General features: G+C 38.4%; 1 protein-coding gene across 3 annotated transcripts; it reads right to left on the bottom strand.

Moving 5' to 3' along the window:
- Positions 1 to 12,092: 12,092 nt before the first annotated feature.
- On the bottom strand, positions 12,093 to 22,396 carry LOC103974381 (myb family transcription factor PHL7). Of its 3 annotated transcripts, none has more exons than XM_009389194.3 (7): positions 21,901 to 22,396; positions 21,013 to 21,229; positions 19,298 to 19,374; positions 19,175 to 19,217; positions 18,984 to 19,041; positions 18,552 to 18,621; positions 12,093 to 12,581 (listed from the first exon to the last, which is right to left on the bottom strand). In XM_009389194.3, exons 2-7 carry the CDS (start codon positions 21,218 to 21,220, stop codon positions 12,198 to 12,200), a joined length of 840 nt encoding a protein of 279 aa, XP_009387469.3. In that variant the 5' UTR covers positions 21,221 to 21,229; positions 21,901 to 22,396; the 3' UTR covers positions 12,093 to 12,197. The 3 variants fall into 3 exon arrangements, with proteins under 3 accessions (XP_009387469.3, XP_064949872.1, XP_064949871.1); XM_065093800.1 differs by having other exon boundaries at positions 21,009 to 21,229; positions 21,901 to 22,386; XM_065093799.1 differs by having other exon boundaries at positions 21,013 to 21,206; positions 21,901 to 22,038.
- Positions 22,397 to 23,735: the final 1,339 nt, after the last annotated feature.

Below are 23,735 nucleotides of genomic sequence, written 5' to 3'. Positions count from 1 at the left end.
GAAGGATTTGTTGCGAGTTCGAGAGTTCGACGGAAGTCCGAAGGTTCATCGGGAATGCTGTCGGAACTAGCCGAGAATGAGCAGGGAGCTTGCCGAAGGGTTTTTCGGAAGCTCGCCAGAAGGTTCGTTGGAAGTTTGCGGAGCTCGCCGAGAAAGATCGGAGCTTGCCGAAGAAGCTCGTTGGAACTCGCCAAGATCAAATCGTGAAGTCTAGGAGCTTGCCGAGAGTCCGTAGAATGGTTTCCGAGAGTTTATCGGAAGACCGTCGGAAGTTTGTCGGAAGCTCGCCGGAAGAAGTCTTGACTTACGAACTTTGTAATAGCTTAGAAAATGTCTTTAAATTCGTAGTTAGCATGTTAATTAGGGTTTGGATTAGGTGTTAATCCTATAACCCAAGTAGGGGCCAATTGGGCCCGAGTTCGGACTGGTTTGGGCCAAGTTTGGAGCCCAACCAGTGAGCTGAATTGGCCTAGGCGGTGGCACCGCCCAGCACTCGAGAGCTGGGCGGTGGCACCGCTTGGCTGGGCGGTGGCACCGCCAGTCCATTGTCAGTGTCAGAAACTGACAGGCGGTGGCACCGCCAGCATCGGGAACCAAAGAGAATTCAAATTTTGGAGCTCAAATTTGAATCCTCTTGAGGCTTATAAATACCCCTCAAATCTCAGCTGAGATAACAACCTTTTGGAGAAGCTAGAAGTTGAGAAAAGCTTTAGGAAAAGTCTTGTTTTCAATAGCTTGAGTGTTCACCTCCTTTCTTTTCATTGAAATCTTTGTAAAAGGGTGAACCACTTGTAAGAGGTTGTAAGAGGGGTGTAAGAAGGAGGTTGATCTTCGGCTAGTAAAGGAAGATCATTAGTGGATGCCGGTGGCCTCAACGGAAGAGGAATCGGAGGAGTGGATGTAGGTCACGATTGACCGAACCACTATAAACTACCGTCTTCTCTGGTTTGCATTTATCTTATTGTCATTTATATTACTACAAACCATCTTCATTTTGACGCTCTACTTCTTTGTCTCCTTCTTACATATGCCTTCAAGTTAAAACGCAATCGAAACGGTTTCAAACAAAACGTTGCTTTTATCGTACGAAGTTTCCGTAAGTGTTTAAATCGTCGAAAGTTTATCATACTTTACCATTGCACTAATTCACCCCCCCCTCTTAGTGCCGCTCCGGTCATAACATGATATTTCTATAATGCAAGCATTAGATTCAAATTTAATGTTATAACCTTTATCATCCAATTAACTAATACTTAGCAAGTTATATTTTAAACCATCTACTAATATAATATTTTCAATCAAAAGGTTTGATTTGTTATCTGTATTTCCTTTACCAATAATTTTTCCTTTATTATTATCTCCAAATGTGACAAATAAATCATTCGTCTTGGCTAGTGAGCTTAGAGAAATGTGCTGGATTGTTGGTCATGTGCATTGAGCATCTGTTATCAAGGTACAATCTTTTGCTCCTAGCTTGTGATTGTAGACATATCTACAAGAAAGGGGATTTTCTTTTAGGTACCCATTTAACCTTGGGTTCCTCAAAAATAGATCTACCTATCATTGAGTGATTTATAGTTCCTTTAGGAACTCAAACTAATTTATGTAGATTATACATTTTAAAAAGACATTTGTAGGTAAAATGATCATATTTTCTACAAAAATTATATTTTTCTCTAGGTGAGAAATGTAATGTAGGTCCTTTAATTAATATAGTTGGCTTTTGTTGAGTGCTACTCACAAAGCCAATTCCTTACTTTCTATGAACATGACCCTTATTAGCAAGGATCATGTTTAGAGATTTATTACCTATTTTAAAATTTTCTAATATTTCTTGTAGTAAGACATTTTCTTTCTTAAGTGAATCTATCTCATCACACTTAGTGCAAGAAGCTAACATACTATCATCATGCTCATTTTTTAATTTATAAAATTCCCTAACAAGAGAAGCATGCTCCTTTTTTAACAACGTATATTTTTTACCAACTAGCTTACATTAATCATATAGATCATTGAAAGCAATAAGTAAATTCTTATAACCTAAATGAGATTTGATTGAGTGACTTAACTCGTCGTTGAGTGCCACTAGAGCGTAATTTGAAACTTCATCTTTGTTGATTGGCTCCTCGTCTTCGGATGTACTCGAATCGTCCCAAGTTGCTTTGAGCGCCTTCTTTTTCTTTGGTAGCTACTTTTTCACTTGGGGACATTCATTTTTGAAGTACCCGAGCTTCTTGCATTCATAGCAAATTACTTGGTCCTTTTTTAGTTCACTTTTGTTCTTAGTGTCTTGTATTGTTTTATTCCTTTTTAAGAATTTTTTAAACCTTCTTGTAAGAAGTGCCAAGTCATCGTTGTCATCATCGTCACTTTAGTTTTCACCCAAGTGGCCTTCTTTAGTTCTAAGTGCTGTTAGGATCAAGAGCGCACTAAGAGGGGGGGGGGGTGAATTAATACAGCGGAAAACTTTTATGATTTAAAAGACTTATTGTGATTAAGGCCGGGGGGGGGGGGGTGAATTAATGCAGCGGAAAACTTTTATGATTTAAAAGACTTATTGTGATTAAGGTCGATTTAACAAAAGTGGTTTCAACTCAATCCTTTTGGATGAACGTTGAACTTGAAACCTTTCGGGAAATACCATGAGAAGACTAAGGTGATTTGCAGCAATGCAAAATCACACAATTGAAAAACGTCAGTTTCGTAAAGCTTTCGTACAAGTAAAATAGATTTCGAAAAATATTTACGTCAAAGCGTAAGTAGACGTAGTTAAACATAGTAAGGAGGAGAGGCAGTTTGCTTATAAAGGAAAGATGTTCAAAGTAAATACAAACTGAAATTTTAGAGTGGTTCAATCAATGTGACCTATATCCACTATTGGCTTCCTCCTCCGACGAGGTCACTAGCATCCACTAGAGGCCTTCCTTCAATAGGCAAAGGCCAACCACTCTTTTACAGCTTTTCTCATTTTGATTGGCTTAGGAGACAACCCTTATAAGTTTTCACTCCACTTTTGGATGATCTCAACATTTAGAGGAAAGGAGGAGGAGAACTCTAGCTTTTACAATACTTTAAGACCTCAAAGACTTAAGATTAAAACAAGTTTTCATTTCCCTTTTATGTATGAAAGGGTGGGATTTATATAGGCCCCAATGAGTTTGAAAATGGAGCCTAAAAGTGTCCATTCCCGGATTTCCGGGGTCCTGACAGTACCACCGCCATTACTGGGCAGTATTACCACCTGTCATCGGACAAGAAGCAATACTACCGCTTAGTCTGGGCGGTACTACCACCTGACAGCGCTCGAAGACCGAGCTCAGGTGGTACCACCGCTTGACAAGGGCGGTACCACCATTGGCATCAATAACTGTCGGTAGTACCACCGCCTAACAGGGGTGGTACTACCACCTAGAATCCCTAGGAGACCGAGTCTCCTAGGTGGTGCCACCATCGGCCAAGAATTCTAGGTCTGAATGGGCTATTCCATTCGGCCCAATTTGGGTATGTTAAGGGCCTAGTTGGCCCCTAATTAAGTCAGTGGGATTACCTCCTAACCCTAACTTAATCTATACTCTAACTATGACAATTACGACATGATTACTGCAATTCTGTGTTCCGGTGCGTCAATCGCTTCTTCCGGCGAGCTTCTGGCGAACTTCCGACAAACATCAGATGAACCCTCGACGATGCTCCGGCGGACTCCCGGCAAGCTCCTGGACTTCATGACAATCTTCTTGGCGAGTTCCAACAAGCTTCTATGGCAAGCCCCTGGACTTCTCGGCTGGTTCCTGCAGAACTTCCGACGAACTCTCAAACACCCAATGTGATCTTGATCTTGACTCCAGCATAACACCTACTGCATATCTTACTACCATCGTAGTTAATCCTACACACTTTTCTCAACATATAGATTAGATATATAAATGACAATTGACTTCATTATCAAAATCCGAGATTCAACAATCTCCCCCTTTTTTATGATGACAATCAATTGATGATGGAGTTAACCTTAACTCCCGTTATCTATATGTCATACTTGAGAAAAGTCATTCTTGAATTCAAAGCCTTTGAATTCAAGAGATATATTGATAAGTTAATTTTATTTAAACTTATCAATACCCTTATCATGATTCCTATCATGATATAGCTATGATGTCGAGGCATGAATCCATTTTCAAGTCTTATATTTCAAATGTGAAGGATAGCAATCATAGCAATTCATCATATGGTAAGATATCAATTTGTAAAATTGCAAGTTGAGCTCTAGATATCTTATCATTAATACAAATATTTCAAGTGTATAGCAATTCATTCTTTCATCAATTTACCATATATTTCTCCACTTTGTCATCAACAAAAAGGAGAAAGATTCAACAATAAATGCAAGTGTAGTAAAAAATTCATGTCATAAAAAATATCATACCAATCATATTTCAAGCATTCATGACATGGTATCATTCAAAAGTTCATTAAAGAGATAGCTTTCATTACTTTTTCCCTCTTCTTTATCATCAAAACTTTGCATGAAGGAAGAAAGTAAGGAGGAAAAGCCAAGAAATTAAAAATGATAAGAGAGTTTCATTTCATTTTTCATTAGAAATGATAAAATCTTACTTCATTTTTCACAAGAATCAAGATATGCATGTGAAATTAAATCCTTGCAAGTGTTTATCTTGAAAAAATCTTCCTTCATCAAGAAGGAATTCATGTGAGAGAATGATTATATCAAATCCATTTCTCAATAAAAAATTCACAAAAGATAAATCCATAAGAGATGCATTTGTTAATTAATTCCATGTGTCAAAAACTCATTAAGTGATGGAGCATGGATATGAAATAAACTTGATATTGTATAGACTTATGAAGGCTCCATTCAAGGAGTACATTAAGTCTGGAAGAGAAATGCAACAAAATCATGCATTCCGACAATGTTTTGTCATAGCTTTTCAATCCCAATCATGAAGATAAACATGATATTGCATGATCATAGAAACTTTTAGCATCAATACATACAATTTTCAATATAGAATTTAAGTAAGTGATCAAAGAATCAAGAAAGTCTGAAAATAAGATTTAATAAATTCATGCATTCAAACAAGTCAACATTCCTAATTCTCTTCTAATAAAATCAAATTGTTCTTCACTTAAAGGCTTTGTAAAAATATCGACCAATTGATGTTTTGTATCAATAAACTCTAGGATTACATCATGATTAGTGACATGATCTCATATAAAGTGAATAGGATTCTTTGTTAAATATATTACACTTATGTTATCACATTTAATGGGGATATTTTTAATATGAATCTAATAATCCTCTAAAGTATTTTTCATCCACACAACTGGTGTATAGCATGCACTAGTTGCAATATACTCAGCTTCGGTTGTTGATAGTGCAACCGAGTTTTGTTTCTTGGATGACCAGAAAACAAGGACATGTCCTAAAAATTGACATGCTCATAATGTGTTTTTTCTATCTAGTCTACATCCAGCAAAATCCGCATCAGCAATTAACTCAAAATTCTCAGATTTTGGATACTATAATCCTAGATTTGTGGTTCCTTTAAGATGTCTAAGTATTCTTTTAACTGCTTTGAGATAAGATATCTTAGGATTAGATTGAAACCTAGCACAAAGTCCTACACTAAACATGATATCCGGTCTAGTTACAGTGAGATAAAGTAAACTTCCTATCATACCCCTATGAGTTTTTTTATTAAAGCTTTCTCTACTTTCATCAATTTCTAACTTAGTGGAGGTGCTCATACGAGTGTTGATAGCTTTTGAGCTATCCATATTAAACCTTTTTAATAAATCTAAAGCATATTTTGTTTGACTAATAAAGATGTCATTACTTAGTTTTTGATTTGTAAACCCAAAAACAAGGTTAATTCTCCCATCAAACTCATTTCAAATTCAAGACTCATACTCTTAGCAAATGATTCACAAAGAGATTCATTTGTGGAACCAAAAATAATATCATCAACATAAATTTGAACAATGAGAAAATTATTTTTAAAATTTTTGATAAATAATATAGTATTGACATTGCCTTTAGAGAAATTATTTTCAATAAGAAATGAACTAAGTCTCTCATACCAAGCCCTTGGGGCTTGTTTTAAACCATAGAGAGCTTTAATTAATTTAAACACATGATTAGGAAAACTATTATCCTCAAATCCGGGAGGTTGTTCAACATAAACTTCTTCGGAAATAAAGCCATTAAGAAAAGCATTTTTAACATCCATTTGAAATAACTTAAAATCATTACTACTAGCATAGGCAAGGAGCATCCTTATGGCTTCTAATCGAGCCACAAGAGCGAAAGTTTCTTTGTAATCGATACCTTCTTCTTGGTTAAAACTTTTGGCCACTAATCTAACTTTGTTTCTAACCATAATACTAGATTCATCTTGCTTGTTTCTAAAGACTCATTTAATACCAATAACTAAATGGTCATTTGGTCTAGGAGCAAGCTTCCACATCTCATTTCTTTGAAATTGATTTAACTCATCTTGCATTGCGATAATCCATGAATCATCTTTCATGGCTTTGTCAATATATTTAGGTTCAATTTGTGAGAGAAAAGCGGCGTTGGCACAAACATTTTTAAAAGAAGAACATGTTTGAACCCCCTTAGAGATGTGTCTCCTATGATTAGCTCCTTAGGATGAGCATCTACATACTTTCAATCCTTGGGTAAGGATGTTTCGGAGGTGGATGCATCCAAGTTGCTAGTTGGAGAAGGGGTTTCATTTAAATTCAAGGTATCCAAAATTATTTTTTTTAATTTTGAAAATCTCATTAAAAATAACATGAATGAATTCTTCTATAATTAAAGTTCTTTTATTGAAGATACGAAATGCTTTAGAAATCGAAGAATAGCCATGAAAAATTCCTTCATTGGATTTAGCATCAAATTTTCCTAAGGTATCTTTTTCATTCAAGATAAAACACTTACACCCAAAAACTTTAAAGTATAAAACATTAGGTTTTTTGTTGTTCTATAACTCATAAGGAGTTTTGGTGAGTAAGAAGTTTTGGTGAGTTGTGCTGGTAGGGGCAGAGGCCCAGGATCCAAACAACGGTGCATCATTTTCAGCGAAGTCTGTGGATTTTGGGAGCTACTAGGCGACGGATTGTCCTAGAGCGGTGCTTTATCTAGGTGTGACCCAAGAGTGGGTGGATAAAGGTCGATTGCCAAAGGAGCAAACAAAATCGAAGGTGGAAGAGACCCTGCGATGTATTGGCCGAGGCCACACATAGAGGGATCACAATTTGAGTTCATCCCATAAGGATCAGAATGCAATGGAGATGTTACTAGGAGGCGACATAGTGCAGCGGATCGTGGTGGAATAGTTCGTGGCAATACGATACACATGACATAGTCCCGTGAGAGACTATATCATATGAAGGTATGATCGGGAGCTATTGGGAGCACCACTTCGGTGAATAACATGATGGGACGAAGGGCTAGGGATTCAAGGAGTGAAGGCCATGGTACCACATAGGTAGGTCTTCCGTGCGTGCATTGAGTTTTACATTGGATGAAAGCCTTGGTTATCAGTATATGGGGGCTGTGTTCCACCAAGGAAAAAGTTTGAATGCAAGTACCAGTGAGTCCCATGGGAGGGACATGATCATGCAAAGGTATGACCAAAATAACTAGAGAGTTGGACTGCTCTTGAGCCCATATTCACTTAAGGGAGCCCGGCATGTCAGAGGACAAGATCGAGTAAGCGAACGTTACTACCAAGGAAGCTAAGGAGAACAGAATCGGTGCAAACCCTACAACATGATAGCAGAGGCCATGCATGGGAGTTGTAGTCTATCTTTCCATGAACCAAAGGGAGCTACTTGGAGAACACAGAGGTGTTGAAGCAAGGGGTCGAAAGGGTTGAGGAAGTGACTCCGAGTCTAGAGGGACTTAGCTACCCAAAATCAAGCATCAGTTAGAATGGAGGTGGACTTGGAGGAGTACCACGGAGACATATCTACTGATCATGAAGAAAAGGGATGCAGAGGTGAGGCGACGGATAGTATGGCCATGGGCATGGCAACGCCATGGTACCGTAGAGGCGGGACTTCTATGAAAGTCATTGATCCCTTGCTCTCATGGAGGGAGAGCGCTTGGTCGTGAAAGGGACCTAGGAGGTGGAGCATGCAGAGGAAAACTCCAAGTACCGAGACAAAGCTAAAAGACAGAGGCCAAGGAACTTCGTAAGACCGATATCAATGAGCTTCTCATCAAGATAGCCGAAACTGAAGGACTTCGGGTCGTGCAAGAGTGCATGACCAAGGAATGAAGCAAGCAGTACTCGGTGCTATACCTTTGCTACTTAGTAGAGTAGGCGGTAGGGTTGATGGAGAAGACGATACAATCCCAGAGGCAACCAAAACAATTAGAGACTCACTCCAAGTTAGGGTGAAAACTTCCTGCATTCCAAAAGTTCGATGGCATTGAGAAGGTGAATCATAGTAGCTAACTCAATGTAAGGAGTGCAAACACTTCGAGTGCTTCAGAAGTGTGAGCAAAGAGCAGGCGAAGGTCAGTAACCAACTCGATGCATGGAGTACAACCCTTGAGGAGGTGAGCAAAGTCAAGTAACCATTACCTTCTCAACTCTTAAGAGAATGGGCAAAACCGAGTACCCCAATTCTCTTATCTATCCAGTAGAGGAGCTCTACATAGGTTCAAAGACTTTTCGAAGATAATGAAAGATAATAGTTGTCAAATCCTCACCAATGATGATTAGTGCTATTGAGAGTAGATTATCCGCTTCATTTCCCAATAGAATGTCAATCGAAAGTGGAAGTAATACGAATCTACTTGGAAGTGACAACTAAGTGAAAGAAGAGTCGATGGGCAAATTTTGTGGAGGAATGACCCAAAACTTCATAAGTTTGCGAGGCGATGCTCATTAAAGCTCCAACAAGCATCTACCCAGTTCAAGCAGCATGAGGCATTTGAGAGACTAGCGTAAAGTAACGATAGTCTTTTCCTTCATCTGATGGGAACCAATAGGGATCAGTACAATTCAACCAATCCCATACTAGAGTCAAAGTCATTGGCGGGTTGAAGCAACATGGCGGATCAAAAGTTCGACTACTCAATTATAGCAGGGGAGAGTAGCTGGGAGCCAAGAGGCACATTACAGCCGGAGCAGAAGATTGAAGACTTAACAAAGGCGAGGAGTTGTAGTGTCGGCAAAGGCTTCGACGAGGACGTCGAAGGAATAAGTGGGGGAGAATGTCATGGATAAAATTCTAAACAGGATGTTCGATGTAATGCTTATATATGTCTGTGTCTTTTGGTTTGTTCATGCTTTGCACAACATGTAGAGGGACAGTCGAAAGCTTAACAGCCCCATTTTGGTTGAGTTTGGTGGCCTTCTTAGGCTTGTAAATAAAGACCTTCTTAGGCTCGTTCTATAGTGGACCATTTTGACCCTTTTGTCATGGACTTAGCTGGTTTTTCCTAAGTCGTACGACACCCTTGCGTGTCCGTCCGCAAAGGTCAACCTCCCCGAAGCCTCCCATGGTCCCTTAGGACCCACAAAAGAGAAAACGGATTAAAGAGAACGCCTCACTCGGGATCCACAAGCAAACATTCCAGGAAACACTTCATAGACAATGTAAATTACAAACAGACTTTACAAACTCTGAACAATTGCACAATAAAGGGTTAATATGGTCCATTACAGACCAAAAATCTCTCACAAGTCTTCACATGATACAACCTTTATTTACAAGCCTAAAGCGGCTACCAAACCTAACTAAAATGGGACTATTAAGCCTTCGGCCGTCCCTCTACATGCTGTGCAAAGTATGAACATACCAAAAGATACAGACATATATAAGCATTACATCAAACATCTTGTTTCGAAGTTTGTCCGTGACACTTTGTTGTATAACCGTTCAAAGCTTTTAAAATTTGTTTATAATTTGCATTGTCTATGAAGTGTTTCCTGAAATGTTTGCTTGTGGATCCCGAATGAGGCGCTTTCTTTAACCCGTTTTCCTTTTGTAGGTCCTAAGGGATCATGGGAGGGTTCGGGGAGATTGACATTTACGGACGGACACACAAGGGTGCCGCACGACTTAGGCAAAATTAGCTAAGTCCGTAACACTACTGTATTTAGCATTTACCACCTGAAACCAATTCAAGTAAGCATCAATTCTCTTTAAGTAGCACATCATAGGCAATAGAACTTATATCCCTAATATCAAGACCTCCAGCTTGTTTGTAATTTAATGATAGAATCTAAGCCAATAGAATGCACACTCTTCGAGTTGTCGCATAAAAGTTCTGGCATATTTCTCAATGGATTTGCTAACCTTCTTAAGCACCCACATCAAATTCGAGGTACACCGGGGAAGCCAACAAAACCAAGTTTATTAAAGCAGTCTTCTTGGTTAGAACCAACCTATCTATTTATTATATTGTTTATTCTATGTAGAGCAACTAAAGCACCATGGTACGTAAATGGGAACTTCCCCTCTTTGTTGTTAAAAAAATTATATATTTCATATACCCTATCCTTAGAGGTAGCCTAAGGGAAAAAGAGTTTGTTTACGTCGCATTTATCCATTGGTTCTTAAGAGTCTTAAATAATTTAAAGCTTTTGGCAATGATAACACATACGCTAAAGGTGAGAATGATATCATTCGCATATAACAAATACGACACATGATATTGGTTTGTAAAGTTAAAACGGTCAAACTTCCCCTAACAATGACATTTTCCAACATGTAATATAAACACGGTGCCACAACAACATATAGATAAGAGAAAAGCGGATCCTTTGTTTAATTCCCCATTGAGACTTAAAAAGTATTTAAGAGTGATCCCAGTTGATATAACATGCAAATCTAGGAGATGAAATAAAATATACATGTATATATATATATATATATATGTATATATGTATATATATATGTATATGTATATATGTATATATATATGTATATATGTATATATATATGTATATATGTATATATGTATGTATGTATATATATATATATATATATACATACATATATATATACATACATACATATATATACATATATATATATATATATATATACATACATATATATATATATATATATATATATATATATATATATATATATACATACATATATATATATATATACATACATACATATATATATACATACATACATATATATATACATACATACATATATATACATATATACATATATATACATATATATATATGTATATATATATATATACATATATATATATATATATACATATATATATATATATACATATATATATATACATATATATATATATACATATATATATATATATATACATAAATATATATATATATACATACATATATATATATATATACATATATATATATATACATATATATATATATATATATATATATATATATATATATATATAGATTCAGTCAATGATTTACTGAACTATGTTTAATCAAATCAATATCTTATTTAATTTTGATAATTATGTGCCAATGCAACTAAGATTAAACTGAATTTTTACTTGGTTTAAGTTTTCGTTGTTACTTTTTGAAAATGGAAAAAGAAAAAGGGACTTAGTTATCATATAAGACTTTGTGAATCACGATCCTAATTAATCACCTACCACATCAAGCCTTGTTGTCGCATGTGGTTACCACTTAACTGATGATAAAAATCAAATCATTTATATGAGACTATTCTATCATCATGCCTCATGTCATGTGGGGCTTGCCCCCACATATTTTTCATTCCCATCTGATCATAATGATAAGTTTTATAAGAACTGTAAACCTAGTAAGAAAATCCTATATTCCTTTAATTATGATATTTTTAAAGATTGATAAATGTAATCTAAATTACAGTTAAAAATATTAGTTTAATAATGATATACCGAACATACTTGCCAATATTTTGGCCTAGTGAAATTTATAGCTTAGCAAAGTTCTACAACCAAATCTCATCTTTACCACTTATACTTTATCCCAAAAAAAAAAAAAAAAAACACTGTCTAAACTGATACTTACAAAAAAACACTTTGTAGGGGACACTAGAAATTGCGCTTAAGAAACCAACCAAAGTGGCATCTCCATCAAAGTTGTCAGTGGCATGACACGTACAAATGAATTGTACAAAACGTAAACCTAATCAAATTCTCATCATCACAGATTCACAACGGAGCAGTTGTGAACACCCAGCTCTTCAGTACCCACCTCCACCTCATTCGGGAGGTTCTGCTGAGTGCTACCAGTACCCTCATCCAGCATCGTTCCTGCTCCAAAACCACAACTGATGATACAATGATCACTGCAGAGATCAGGTTTGGATTCTTGTTTTGGTGTTTCCTGGGCAGCATCTGAGGATTGATTGACGACAGCCGTCCTTGGCTTCTTGAGTGGTGATGGGTTTCTGTTGCTGTCCGAAATTGGCAGAGAAAGGGAGGATTTGTGCTTCTGCACGACACCACTTAGCTTCTGCTGCTCTTCAATGATCTTCTGGAGGTATCTCCCCTGAGCTTCAATTCTCAGCTGCAATTGCCTTTGCACCTGAAAGATGCATGTGAGGTTGTTGCATATCTCTGGCACTGAGCTTGTACAAAGTTTAAAGCAGCAATCCATCTTTAATGATCTATTGGAATCTCATAGCCATATGAACCCATACGGTATAAAGCTGGAAACTGACAGAAGGATTCAAATCCTTATTTTATAATACAATAAGGAGATATATATATATATATATATATATATTGTTAAAGATGTCAGCTAAGATAACTGGTACAGCCTTCGACTCTTGATAACAAAGTAATATGATGAAATCCCTTCCTTATTAGTTCCATTTACATAAAAGAAAAGGGTTAACTATGAAAACACAAAATTTAACACCATCATTAGAAAAATTCACACAATACATAATATTTAATGAAATTCCTAACTATTTTCATCTATTGTTGCTCTAGGCATTGTAAGGTGTCCTGATAGAACCCTTGCGGATTCTACGCTTCGGGTTGATCTCTTTAGGGGATCGACCTCCTTAGAACTCTATAGAGGTTCCTTCCTCTAGGTTGCTGCTCAAATGCTGCTAAAAAGATTCATCTATTGCTTCTCAAAAGATGATGAATATATGACTATTTATAAGGCTTCTAAACTTCAACTCCTAATAGGAGTCCTACTCAAGACTCCTACTTCTAACCAACTCCAAATAAGACTCCTACTCTAAGAAGCAACCTCCAAACTAACCCTAGTTGACCTCTTCACCTCTTTAATAGGGGCGACTAGGTAGGTTTTACATGAATGCCCCTTTTAATGAAACTCAATTAGGACTCTCCTAACTAGAGTCCTAACAGACCTGCCGCTCTCTTCAAATCAGCCTTGTCCTCGAGGCTAATGATCCATGAATTCTGGGAATTTGATATTCAAGTCGTCATAGTTCTCCCAAGTGGCATCTTCTGCTGGTAGGTTCGCCCACTTTATTAGCACTTCAGTAGTGGGTCGTTGTTGTCGAGTCACGATCCGTCGATCAAAAATGGCACTCGGTTGGGTCTAGAGTTCCCCTTGGGTAGTCATATTTGGTAGATGGCTTTGGGCTGTCTTGTTTTGTCCCAAGTTGAACTTTAAACACGACATATGGAAGACTGGATGGATTCGGGAGCTGGCGGGTAAGTCCAATTTGTATGCTACTGGTTCAATGTGCTCCAAAATTTGATAGGGTCCATAGAACTGAGGTGAATTCTTCATAGATGCTCTGGTCTGGATTAATGTTTGCTTGTATAGCTAGGGCCATAGGAAGACCCAATCTCCTTCTGAAAATTCTCTTTCGCCTTTGTGTTGATCATATTATTATTTCATCCTTGCTTGAGCTTTTTCTTGTGACGAGGGAAACCTTTCACCGGAGTCCATTGATATATCAGTCCATATTGAGTTTGGGACGGGTAAGGGTTGCAGCTTTCTGGGACTTGCCACTGTCTCGCCTTTATATCATTGACATACATCACATTGTGCCATAAATTTAGCAATAATATTTTTCATCCCTACCCAATAAAAATTTTGCTTAATTCTCTTATAGGTTCTAAGGAACCCGAAGCGCCCAGCCGCAAGTGTGGAATGCATCTCTTGAAGGATGGTCTTTATACAAGTAGAATTTGGCACAAGCACAATGCGTCCCTTATAGTGCAATTCTTTTGAATCCCATCTGTAATGAGCCACGGAGCATGGAGCTTCCTCCAGTTTTTTTATAATCTTACTGGTCTCCGGATCTTCCTGTTATTCCCTCTTAATATCCTCAAGGAAGTCACTGGTCGGAAGTGAAACAGTCGAAAATTCATCTTGCTCCGGTAGTCGCGAAAGTACATTAGCAACAACATTCTCTTTCCCTTTTTTATAAGTTATTTCATAATCATATTCAAGAAGCTTTGTTACCCATTTTTACTGCTCGGGGGAAGATATCTTATGCTCCAAGAAATATTTTAGGCTTTTATGGTCAGTCTTGATTTGAAAGCGTCGCCCGATTAAGTACGGTCTCCATTTGGTCACCGCATACACAATCACGAGCACCTCCTTGTCATAAATAGTCATCTTGAGATGGGAATGAGTATTGCCTTACTGGTATAAACAAGGGGTCGGCCACCTTGCATTAGTACAGCACCAATTTCGACTCTAGAGGCATCGGCTTCAATAACAAAAGTTTTGCCGAAGTCGGGTAGCACTAGTACGGGCGTTGTCGCCATTGCGGCTTTAAGTTCGTCGAAGGCGGTGGTGGCTTTGTCCGACCATTGGAAAGCATCTTTTTTCAGCAAGTAAGACATGCATTGATATTTCCATAGTTTTTCACGAACTTACGGTAGTAGCTTGTTAAACCGAGAAAGCCATATAGCAATTTTATGTTCCTCGGGGTCGGCCAGTTCTACATTGCTTCAATTTTGGAGAGGTCGACCGCCACACCTTCCTCTTACATGATATGCCCAAGATATTCCATCTTCTATTGAAGAAAGCTGCACTTCGATTTTTTGACAAAAAGAACATATTCTCGCAAAATCGTCAAAACAAGTCGTAAGTGCTGAAAATGACTTTCAAGAGAAGGGCTATAAATAAGGATATCATCGAAGAAAACCAGCACAAACTTACAAAGATAATTCCGAAAAATATCATTCATAAGGCTTTGAAAGGTAGAGGGAGCATTGGTGAGACTAAAAGGCATTACCAAAAATTCGTAGTGGCCGTTGTGTGTTCGAAAGGCGGTTTTCGGTATATCTTCTTCACACACTCGTATTTGATGATGCCCGGATCGAAAATCCAGCTTTGTGAAGACTCATGCTCCCTTTAATTCATCAAGCAATTCATCTACTACTGGAATAAGGTATTTGTCATTGACGGTTATGTCGTTGAGAGCTCGGTAATCAACGCACATTCGTCATGTTCCGTCCTTTCGTACGAGGAGCACCAGTGAAGAGTAGGAGCTGCAACTTGACCGAATAACTCCTGTTTCGAGCATCTCTTTTACAATCCTTTCTATTTCATCCTTCTAGAGATGTAGATACCGATATGACCGAGTATTTGCTGGAGGTTTGCCTAGAAGAATTAGTATACAATGATCATGCTAACGAGTAGGAGGTAGGTTGCGCGGTTCGTCAAATATATCTGAAAAGATAGCAAGTAGGTTTGGATCTTCAAATTCTGTTGGCTCTCCCTTAGTTCGCTGCTCAAGTTGTACCAAAAAGCCGCTGCATGCTTTGTGCAAAACCTTCTCCATTCGTTGTGTGCAAATCGTCGTTACATCGCCCTCACGTTTCCCGTGTAGTATCACTTGTTTCCCCGTACTATAAAATTTCATAATTAGTTTCACAAAATTCTAAGAAACATCACCTAATGTCGTCAGCCATTCGATGTCGAGCACGACCTCATAATCATCAAGAGGGAGGAGGACGAAATCTATAATTATCTCTTGGTCCTGCAGCAATAGTTTCACCTACGGGCACCTATGATCACACTTCAAAATTCGTCCGCCAGCAACCTTAACGTCAAACCTACTGCAATTCTCGATAGGTAAGGCCATCCAGAAAGCAACCTTGCTGCTCATAAAATTATTAGTGCTCCCGATGTCAATAAGAATGGTGATAGGTTGTTGCTTCAGAAGTCCTCCCACTTTCATCGTTTGTAGGTTCGCGTAACCGGTAAGGGCATGCATCGTAATATCAACCGGTCGTTGTTCTTCATCCGTGACCTCTTCCACATGCTCTTGGACCTCCTCCTCCATGTCTTCCAGAGGTTCAATCAATAGGAGGCGACCCCTTTTGCAGCGATGATCGCAGTTCCACGGCTCGTTGCAATGTCAACAAAGACCCTTTGCTTATCAGTCACGTAGTTCATCTCTTGTCAATTTTTTTGACAACGAAGGACGACTGGGAGCAGAAGGAGGTTTATATGCCACGGGCCTAGGAGAGGTTCTTATCCTCCGAGCATCTTGGTTAAGTCGTTCTTCTTGTATTCGGGCGAAAGAAATTGCAATTGTCACGGTACGGGGCTACCGCGCCTTAACCTCCCCTTTTATCTCTGGCTTGAGTCCTTCGATGAATGTTCCTAACAATTGATGGTCAGTCTAATCACGAGCAAGGTAGGATAGCTTCTCAAACCTGGTTTGGTACTCTTGAATCGTAGAAGTTTGTCAAATCTTTACGAGTTGACCATCGATATTTTCATACTTCGTAGGTCCGAAACGATTCAGTAGTGCGTTCTTAAATTAATTCTACGTCGGAGCCTTATGATTGTATTCCAGCCAATTGTACCATTGAATAACATCTCCTTCAAGGTGGATCACAGCAATTTCCACCATAGCATCATCTGACGTTCGATAGTAGCGAAAGTAACGTTCAGCGCGCGAAATCCACCCCGCCGGGTCTCCTTCTTCATATCGCGGGAAGTCCACCCTCATGCATGGCTGAAGCATGTCCGAGGGTTGTCTCTCCTTCTCTGGAGACCTCTCTGAGCTCTCTCCTCGCTAAAATTTGGTTGGACTCAGCGGTTGTCAGCGGTTGTCCAATTCTGAATTCTACAAACGAAGCGCGTAATTTTTCCTCCAAGTGCGATTCAAGCCTCGATTCAATCTGAGATTACAATGCTTCAAATTTGGCATCAATTGAATCTTGAGAAGCCATAGCATACACCTGTAGGTTAGAAATGTCCCTATCTTCTTTCTGTTGATGGGTTAATGGCATGGGGGTGGTGGAAGGTTCAGAAAAATTGAGGATCACAAATAGGTACTACAGCAGATTTTTTTGTCTAAAGTGTAGCAGTTTGAATGTAAAAGGTCAGTGGTTTTTATTGAGAATTTTTTTAGGAAACCAAAGGGAAATCTGCTGTTAGGAAGTGTCAAAGCTGTCATAAAAATTTCGTAGAGATTTGGACAAAAAAACGCAGTAGCAAAATCAAACAAACTGTGTTATGCGACTGGAATTCTGCAATGCATCTTTCGTCGTAGAGATAAAAACTTTGCGACGAAAAGTTTATGCAGCAATATAGGAATATTTTTTTGGATTTTTGAATAAGGATAACTAAATTGCAGCAGCAGTAAAGTAGGAAACTAGAACCTATTGCAATTCACGGGGAGATCAAAGGATGATCCGCGGTGTTGGAGATGACGGCGGAATTCGACGACGATCTTTTAAGCAATTATAGGAATTGCTTTGGACGACTGTGGAGGGCTGATGGATGGTTGGATTTTTGAATAAGGATAACTAAATTGCAGCAACAGTAAGGTAGGAAACCAAAACCTGTTACAATTCATGAGGAGATCAAAGGATGATCCGCGATGGTGGAGATGACGGCAGAATTCGGCGATGATCTTTTAAGCAATTGTGAAAATTGTTTTGGGCAACTGTGAAGGGCTGATGGATGGTTGTGGAAGGGCAGCGAGACGCCAAGAACGCTGCTCTGATACCAAGTGTTAGAACCCTTACGGATTCTAAGCTTGGGGTTGATCTCTTTAGGGGATCGACCTCCTTGGAACTCTATAGGAGTTCCTTCCTCTAGGTTGCAGCTCAAAGGCTGCTAAAAATATTCATCTATTGCTTCTCAAAAGAGAATGAATACATGACTATTTATAGAGCTTCTAAACCCCAACTCCTAATAGGACTCCTACTCAAGACTCCTTTTAACCAACTCCTAATAAGACTCCTACTTTAAGAAGCAACCTTCCAACTAACCCTAACCCTAGCCGACCTCTTCACCTCTTTAATCGAGGTCGGCTAGATAGGTTTTACATGAATGCCCCATTCAATGAAACTCAATTAGGACTCTCCTACCTAGAGTCCTAACATGTCCAAACATAAATGATAAAATTAAAGCACACAAAGAAACATGAGTACAATAATCTAGTTATTAAACTTGGCAAATGGAACAAAAAATTTCATGAAAATTCCCATTTTTCCAACAACTCTCTTTAGAAAAATTCCTTTGGATCTCAAGTTAACAGGAAAAAAGATTTTAAGTGTGTAACAAGAAGCATGACCAATTAATAAAACATACCTCAAGCTGTTCATGCAACCGTTTTTGTACCTCCATTTGCATTTTCAAGGATTCATTAAATTGTGCACTTCTGGAAGATGAAGTAGATCATAAGATGTTGAAAGGTGTATGATTCAAACAACCAATTTTGACAATACAAACTCAGTTTATTGCCAATAGCAGAAGTCAGATCCAACCTAGTCTTTGTATGTAACCATAGACATCCTTGGGAGGATATTTATCTACTGAACAAGTAAAATTATGAATTCAACACAAAAATGCAGCACTGGACATAATTGGTTTTAAAAGAAAATAAATGTAGGAAATGATCACTTTAGCAAAGAACAGAACTTTCTTAGTTTTTAAGCAGAGTTGAATTTTTGACAAATTGCATCAACATGCTAGCCAAAGGATACTGATACTAACCACCAAAAAGTTCAAGAGAGCACTTACGGTGCAGAGTCCGTGTCAGAGTGGGTATGGCCAGAATCTTTCTTATCATCTTTAGAACCTACAATAAAAATATCCTTTATCCTGATCTTGACTCACACCAACAGAAAATATTTCCAGGAGACATTTTCAAGAAAAAAACCAATACTGAATCTCCCTCAGATGCATAAATAAACATATAACTAAACTTTTACCATCAGCTGGAGAATCAGGTAAATACTTTGCAAGGCGGTACTTCTGCAAAATTGAAAAAATAAAGATTAAATAAATTCTAGGGAAAAAAGCAAACAATCTCAATTTGAAGGAAGAACCCATACCTGTAAATGACTTTTCACATGATATATTGTAATGCCCGGTACAGCCATTACTCTTAAAACACCTTTCGGAGTTGCTCCTGAAATATTTTTAGGATAAATTATAATCAGCTTATATGAAGAAAACAATTAGAACTAAAATTAACTTAATAGGAGATGGTCAGGCCAGATGTTGACACCCTCGCAGAGGAGAATAACACTAAAGGAAGTTTCCTTGGACTTAAAAAGTATTTGTCAATAAGAATATCTTATTCACTGAAATATGAAACAGAAACAAGTTGGTTTAGCTAAGTACAATAGCTGGAAGTAAAGGAAAGAACAGAGAATAACAGAAATGTCAAAACAAAGTGTTGTGGCAAGACCTAGAAGATGAAGTCGCTAAAACATGCATTTTGATAAAGTGATAGGTTAGAGCTTCTCTCAGTAGTTATTTCTGGTCTCAAATTTTGGTGAAACTATGACATAAATCGAATCTGCCACAGTCATGATTGTAATAATTGTATCAGAAGTAGGGAATCTTGCATTTAGCAAAATATTGAGTATTCCTGAAGTTATTTAGCTAATGTTGTTCATGTATCCAATCCAGAAAGTAAACCACCTTGGTAATTGGCAGCAACAGGTATCAGTAATATCAGTCTATCGAGCAGCCATATAAGAAACTCTAAACCATGCTTCCCAGCAACAAGTGCATCAAGTGCATCAATTGCTTTATCAAAACTAAAAGGAAAAAAGAACATAGAACTGAAAAAAACCTAAAATAATGGTTCATCACCAGGTTGTTAGTCAATCTGAAGATCAATCCCAACAGAAATGCAGACTTTTTAGTACTTAAATTGCATAGCAACAGTACATAAAGACAGAAAAATTGCGCATGCAGCGATTAAAGGCAACTTGTGGTACAATTTAAGGACCCGCAAAAAGTTCCAAAACAACTGTATGCTCCTATTCATATCTCAGTTGTCACTCATCATTTGTACTGTAGTGAGTGATTTTTGGTGGTTCATACAATAATGTCCTGAGAACTCCAGGAACACATAGATTTTACAAGAAATTTGAAACTTGTGTTTTGGCTTTGACAAGTTTTCAACCAGATTGAACATCTTCATGTGGACCGAACTTCACACGAGAAAAAAATTGACAAGTTTTCGGCGATATTGAACATCTTCATATGGACCGAACTTCACACAAGAAAAAAATTGACAAGTTTCCGACCATAATGAACATCTTCTTGTGGCATGAACTTCACACAAGAAAAAAATTAAGAATGCTTTCAATTTCTAGTGAATTCTGTAAGAAAATTCTTTTATAAAGATAATTAAGTGGAATTAGGATAGGATAGCACCAGGCAAGTAGGAAGGAAGGAGTGAGCAAAGGAAAATTAATTAGTAAATAAGGGATCTTTTGATCCGATTTATCATATAAATTTTCTTAATCATTGCACTAAGTCCATTAGAACAATTTAATGAGAAAATGTGGAAAAATCTTGACTGACAATTTTACTGAAAAACCATTTTAACTATGGTATCTTTCTTTGAGATACACAGTCTTAAGAAAGCTGAGAAACATGAAGAAATTAAAATTCCAGAGGAAAAGTACACAGTAAATATGATAACAAGTGAGTGCTACACTAGAACCTGCCACATTAGAACCCACTACACTATAGATAGGATAAATCAAGCACGCCAACAATCAACCATGACTGGAAAGAAAATACCCACTATCTGGTCCACCAAGTTGAGTGATTGCATCAACAAAGCGGTCATGAAGATCCGAAGTCCACCGCAAGCGTTGTTTTCCGCTTCCTCCTGGGTTGACTGGATTATTTACACTTGATCCACCCGAAATTCCAATGCTACCAACTTGCTCAGTGCCTTGGCCATTGTCAGGTGCCATTGAAACAGTTGAAAATTTGCTGGCGTGATACATGAGAAAAGACTGCAACTTACAACACTATTAGAATATAGTAATATTTAAACCGAACTGATGGGGGCATCCAAGAATTTTAGTGCATCTTTTGCCAAAATTCCTGTCACTCAGTGGAAACAAATTTTACCATAGGGATTCGTGCAACAATGTAAATACAATTTATTTTCTTGAAGAAAGCAAGACTCACAAAAAGATGTAACAGAAAATCGCAATATCCAATTGCATAATTTGTTAAACTTGTTCATATGGTTATTATTCTTGCAGACTACAATACCCAAGAAAAGAAAGAGACTCATGTGAGCTCTTCAAAGAAGAAAATCAGTGCAAGAAAGTTGGGGACATATAAAGGTCAAGCATAATCGCCAAAAGAAAAATGAAACTAAAAAAAACGAAAGAAGAGCTCATGCACAATAAATGGCCTTCGAAAATTTAGCTTTACGTGCACAATTTTGCATCATATACCCACCAAAAGAGATGCTTTTTCGTTTTAAATCGGAGATCAAATATAAGAGAACAACACATAAAAAATAAAGGTGAAAAAGATCGTAACTATAACACCTAAACAAGCGTCATTTCCTAAAGGGCAGCAACAACGCTCACTCTCTCTCTCACTCACTCCAAATGTCAAAAAAAGAAACAAAAATCATTCAAAATTAAATTTTGATATAAAAAAGGACCACCTTATAGTACGAAGATCTCGGAACTCCCAGACTACTGAAACACTTGGCACCAGGTGAATCCACCAATTTCTGAGCAAAATACCATCTTCCAGAATCGAACTTGCCCCAGGATTTCCACTCAGCACCACCTAAACTTCTTCCAGACCCCTCAAAGATCAGCTTTCGGCGCGGAATAGCGCCAATTTGGGGCTCCGAATACGGACTGGGGACAGCAAAAACAGAGTCAGGAAAGGAAACCTGCGGGACCGGGGCATCGAATTGGGGATAGAGGGGTCAGTCGAGAGCTCGAATTGGGAAGAGTTGGTAAAGGATTCAAAAGTAAGAAGGCTCGGTCCAGGGTGGAAATCGCGCGGAGAAATCGAGGGAGTGAACTTTGGAACTAGGGCTTGGATTCGTGGCCGTCCCCCGTTGTTTGGAGACGGAATTCTTCTTTCTTGTTGCCTCAGTGAATGGGTGAATTCTATGGCTGGCTTCCTCTCCCTCCCACCCCGGGCAATAGTAGTGTCTGTGGCGGTAATCTGCAGGGGTAGGAGAACAGGCGCGGGGGCAGGTGCACAATATTTTTTTTCGCTCGACCTGGCAGATTCCCAATGGCCATCCACGTCGGCCCCTGGCTGCTTACTGTGTTCCAACAAGTGTCAGTAGGGGTCCACGGGTCGAGTGCCGCCGACCAGAAAGGGTACAAGGGTTTCTGTTTGGACTCAGACAAACAGACAAGACGCGGGGCGTCCCTACCAGCAGAGTGGCAGTGGATTTGTCCGTCATCCGACTCGACCCGATCCATCCGCGATATCAAATCACGCAGGATTCATTGTTTTCCCTATCACAGAGTGGGCGGCTGCCATCCGTCAGAAGTGATGTCACGCATGGTGGAGCGCAGCTCAGCCAAGCGGGGTGCTCGGTAAACCTGAACCATGATTGGCCTAAAATATACGAGCTCATACCTTAGTTAATTACGGCTCAATCATAATTTTCCCAGATTGATTTAGTGCAAGCATGGTTTCATGTATCATTGTGATGTCAATGGATCAGATTTTAATCCTATTCGATGGCCTAACGAACTTGGAATTATGCCCCGACTAAGAATCAAATAATTATTTGAGTTTATATATATTCTTGGTCTGTTAAGGATGGAATGCGTTCAACTACGAAGGTGTATATTTCTCATGTACAAAATTATACCCCCCCCCCCCCCCCCCCCAGGATGGGTTAAATAAAGGATGAAAAAAATACACTCAACGATCAAGGTTGAAATTTTCCCTGCAAACCCTTGTGTAGGCACTTTAAGCTGTGCTGATCTTATAACGGAACATGGTAATTGCTCGAGGCAACCTGATTCAAGATGCAGTGCATGCGCAATCATAGATCTATCTCAAGAATTGGATTACGTCATGCAGCTACAGTGTTCAAATGTGCAAAGAAGAGTACTGTCTGTTTTTTTTTTATTTAATCGGAAATATGATGGTTAAAAAGTCACCCAGCTCATCAGAGTTCATGTAAATAGAAAGTTTAGGTACGCTCTTCGAAAACAAAAATCTACTAACGATCCATCATACCAAAATTTATTGCCTCACAGACAACCTTGTTACCCTTCCCAAAGACATGTGTAACATAAAAATTATCAAAACAATCCAACGTTACTGTCTGAATTCTTCACAGAGAAGTATAATTCATATTGATAATCTCCACATATTCTGTGGAGTCAAGCTCCACAAATTGTTTGGAGTCAAGCTCCACTGCCATGAAATGAATGTCTTCTTGTAGTCCCCTAGCCAGCCATCAATCTAAGCAAACTGAATATATAATTTCTTCTCACAAAGATTCCATTACCTCTA

The sequence above is a fragment of the Musa acuminata genome, chromosome BXJ2-1 (genome assembly GCF_036884655.1).
Source record: "Musa acuminata AAA Group cultivar baxijiao chromosome BXJ2-1, Cavendish_Baxijiao_AAA, whole genome shotgun sequence".
In the NCBI taxonomy this organism is placed as follows: domain Eukaryota; kingdom Viridiplantae; phylum Streptophyta; class Magnoliopsida; order Zingiberales; family Musaceae; genus Musa; species Musa acuminata.
The sequence above is the reverse complement of the archived record's forward strand: the minus strand, read 5'-3'. Positions and strand labels throughout refer to the sequence as shown.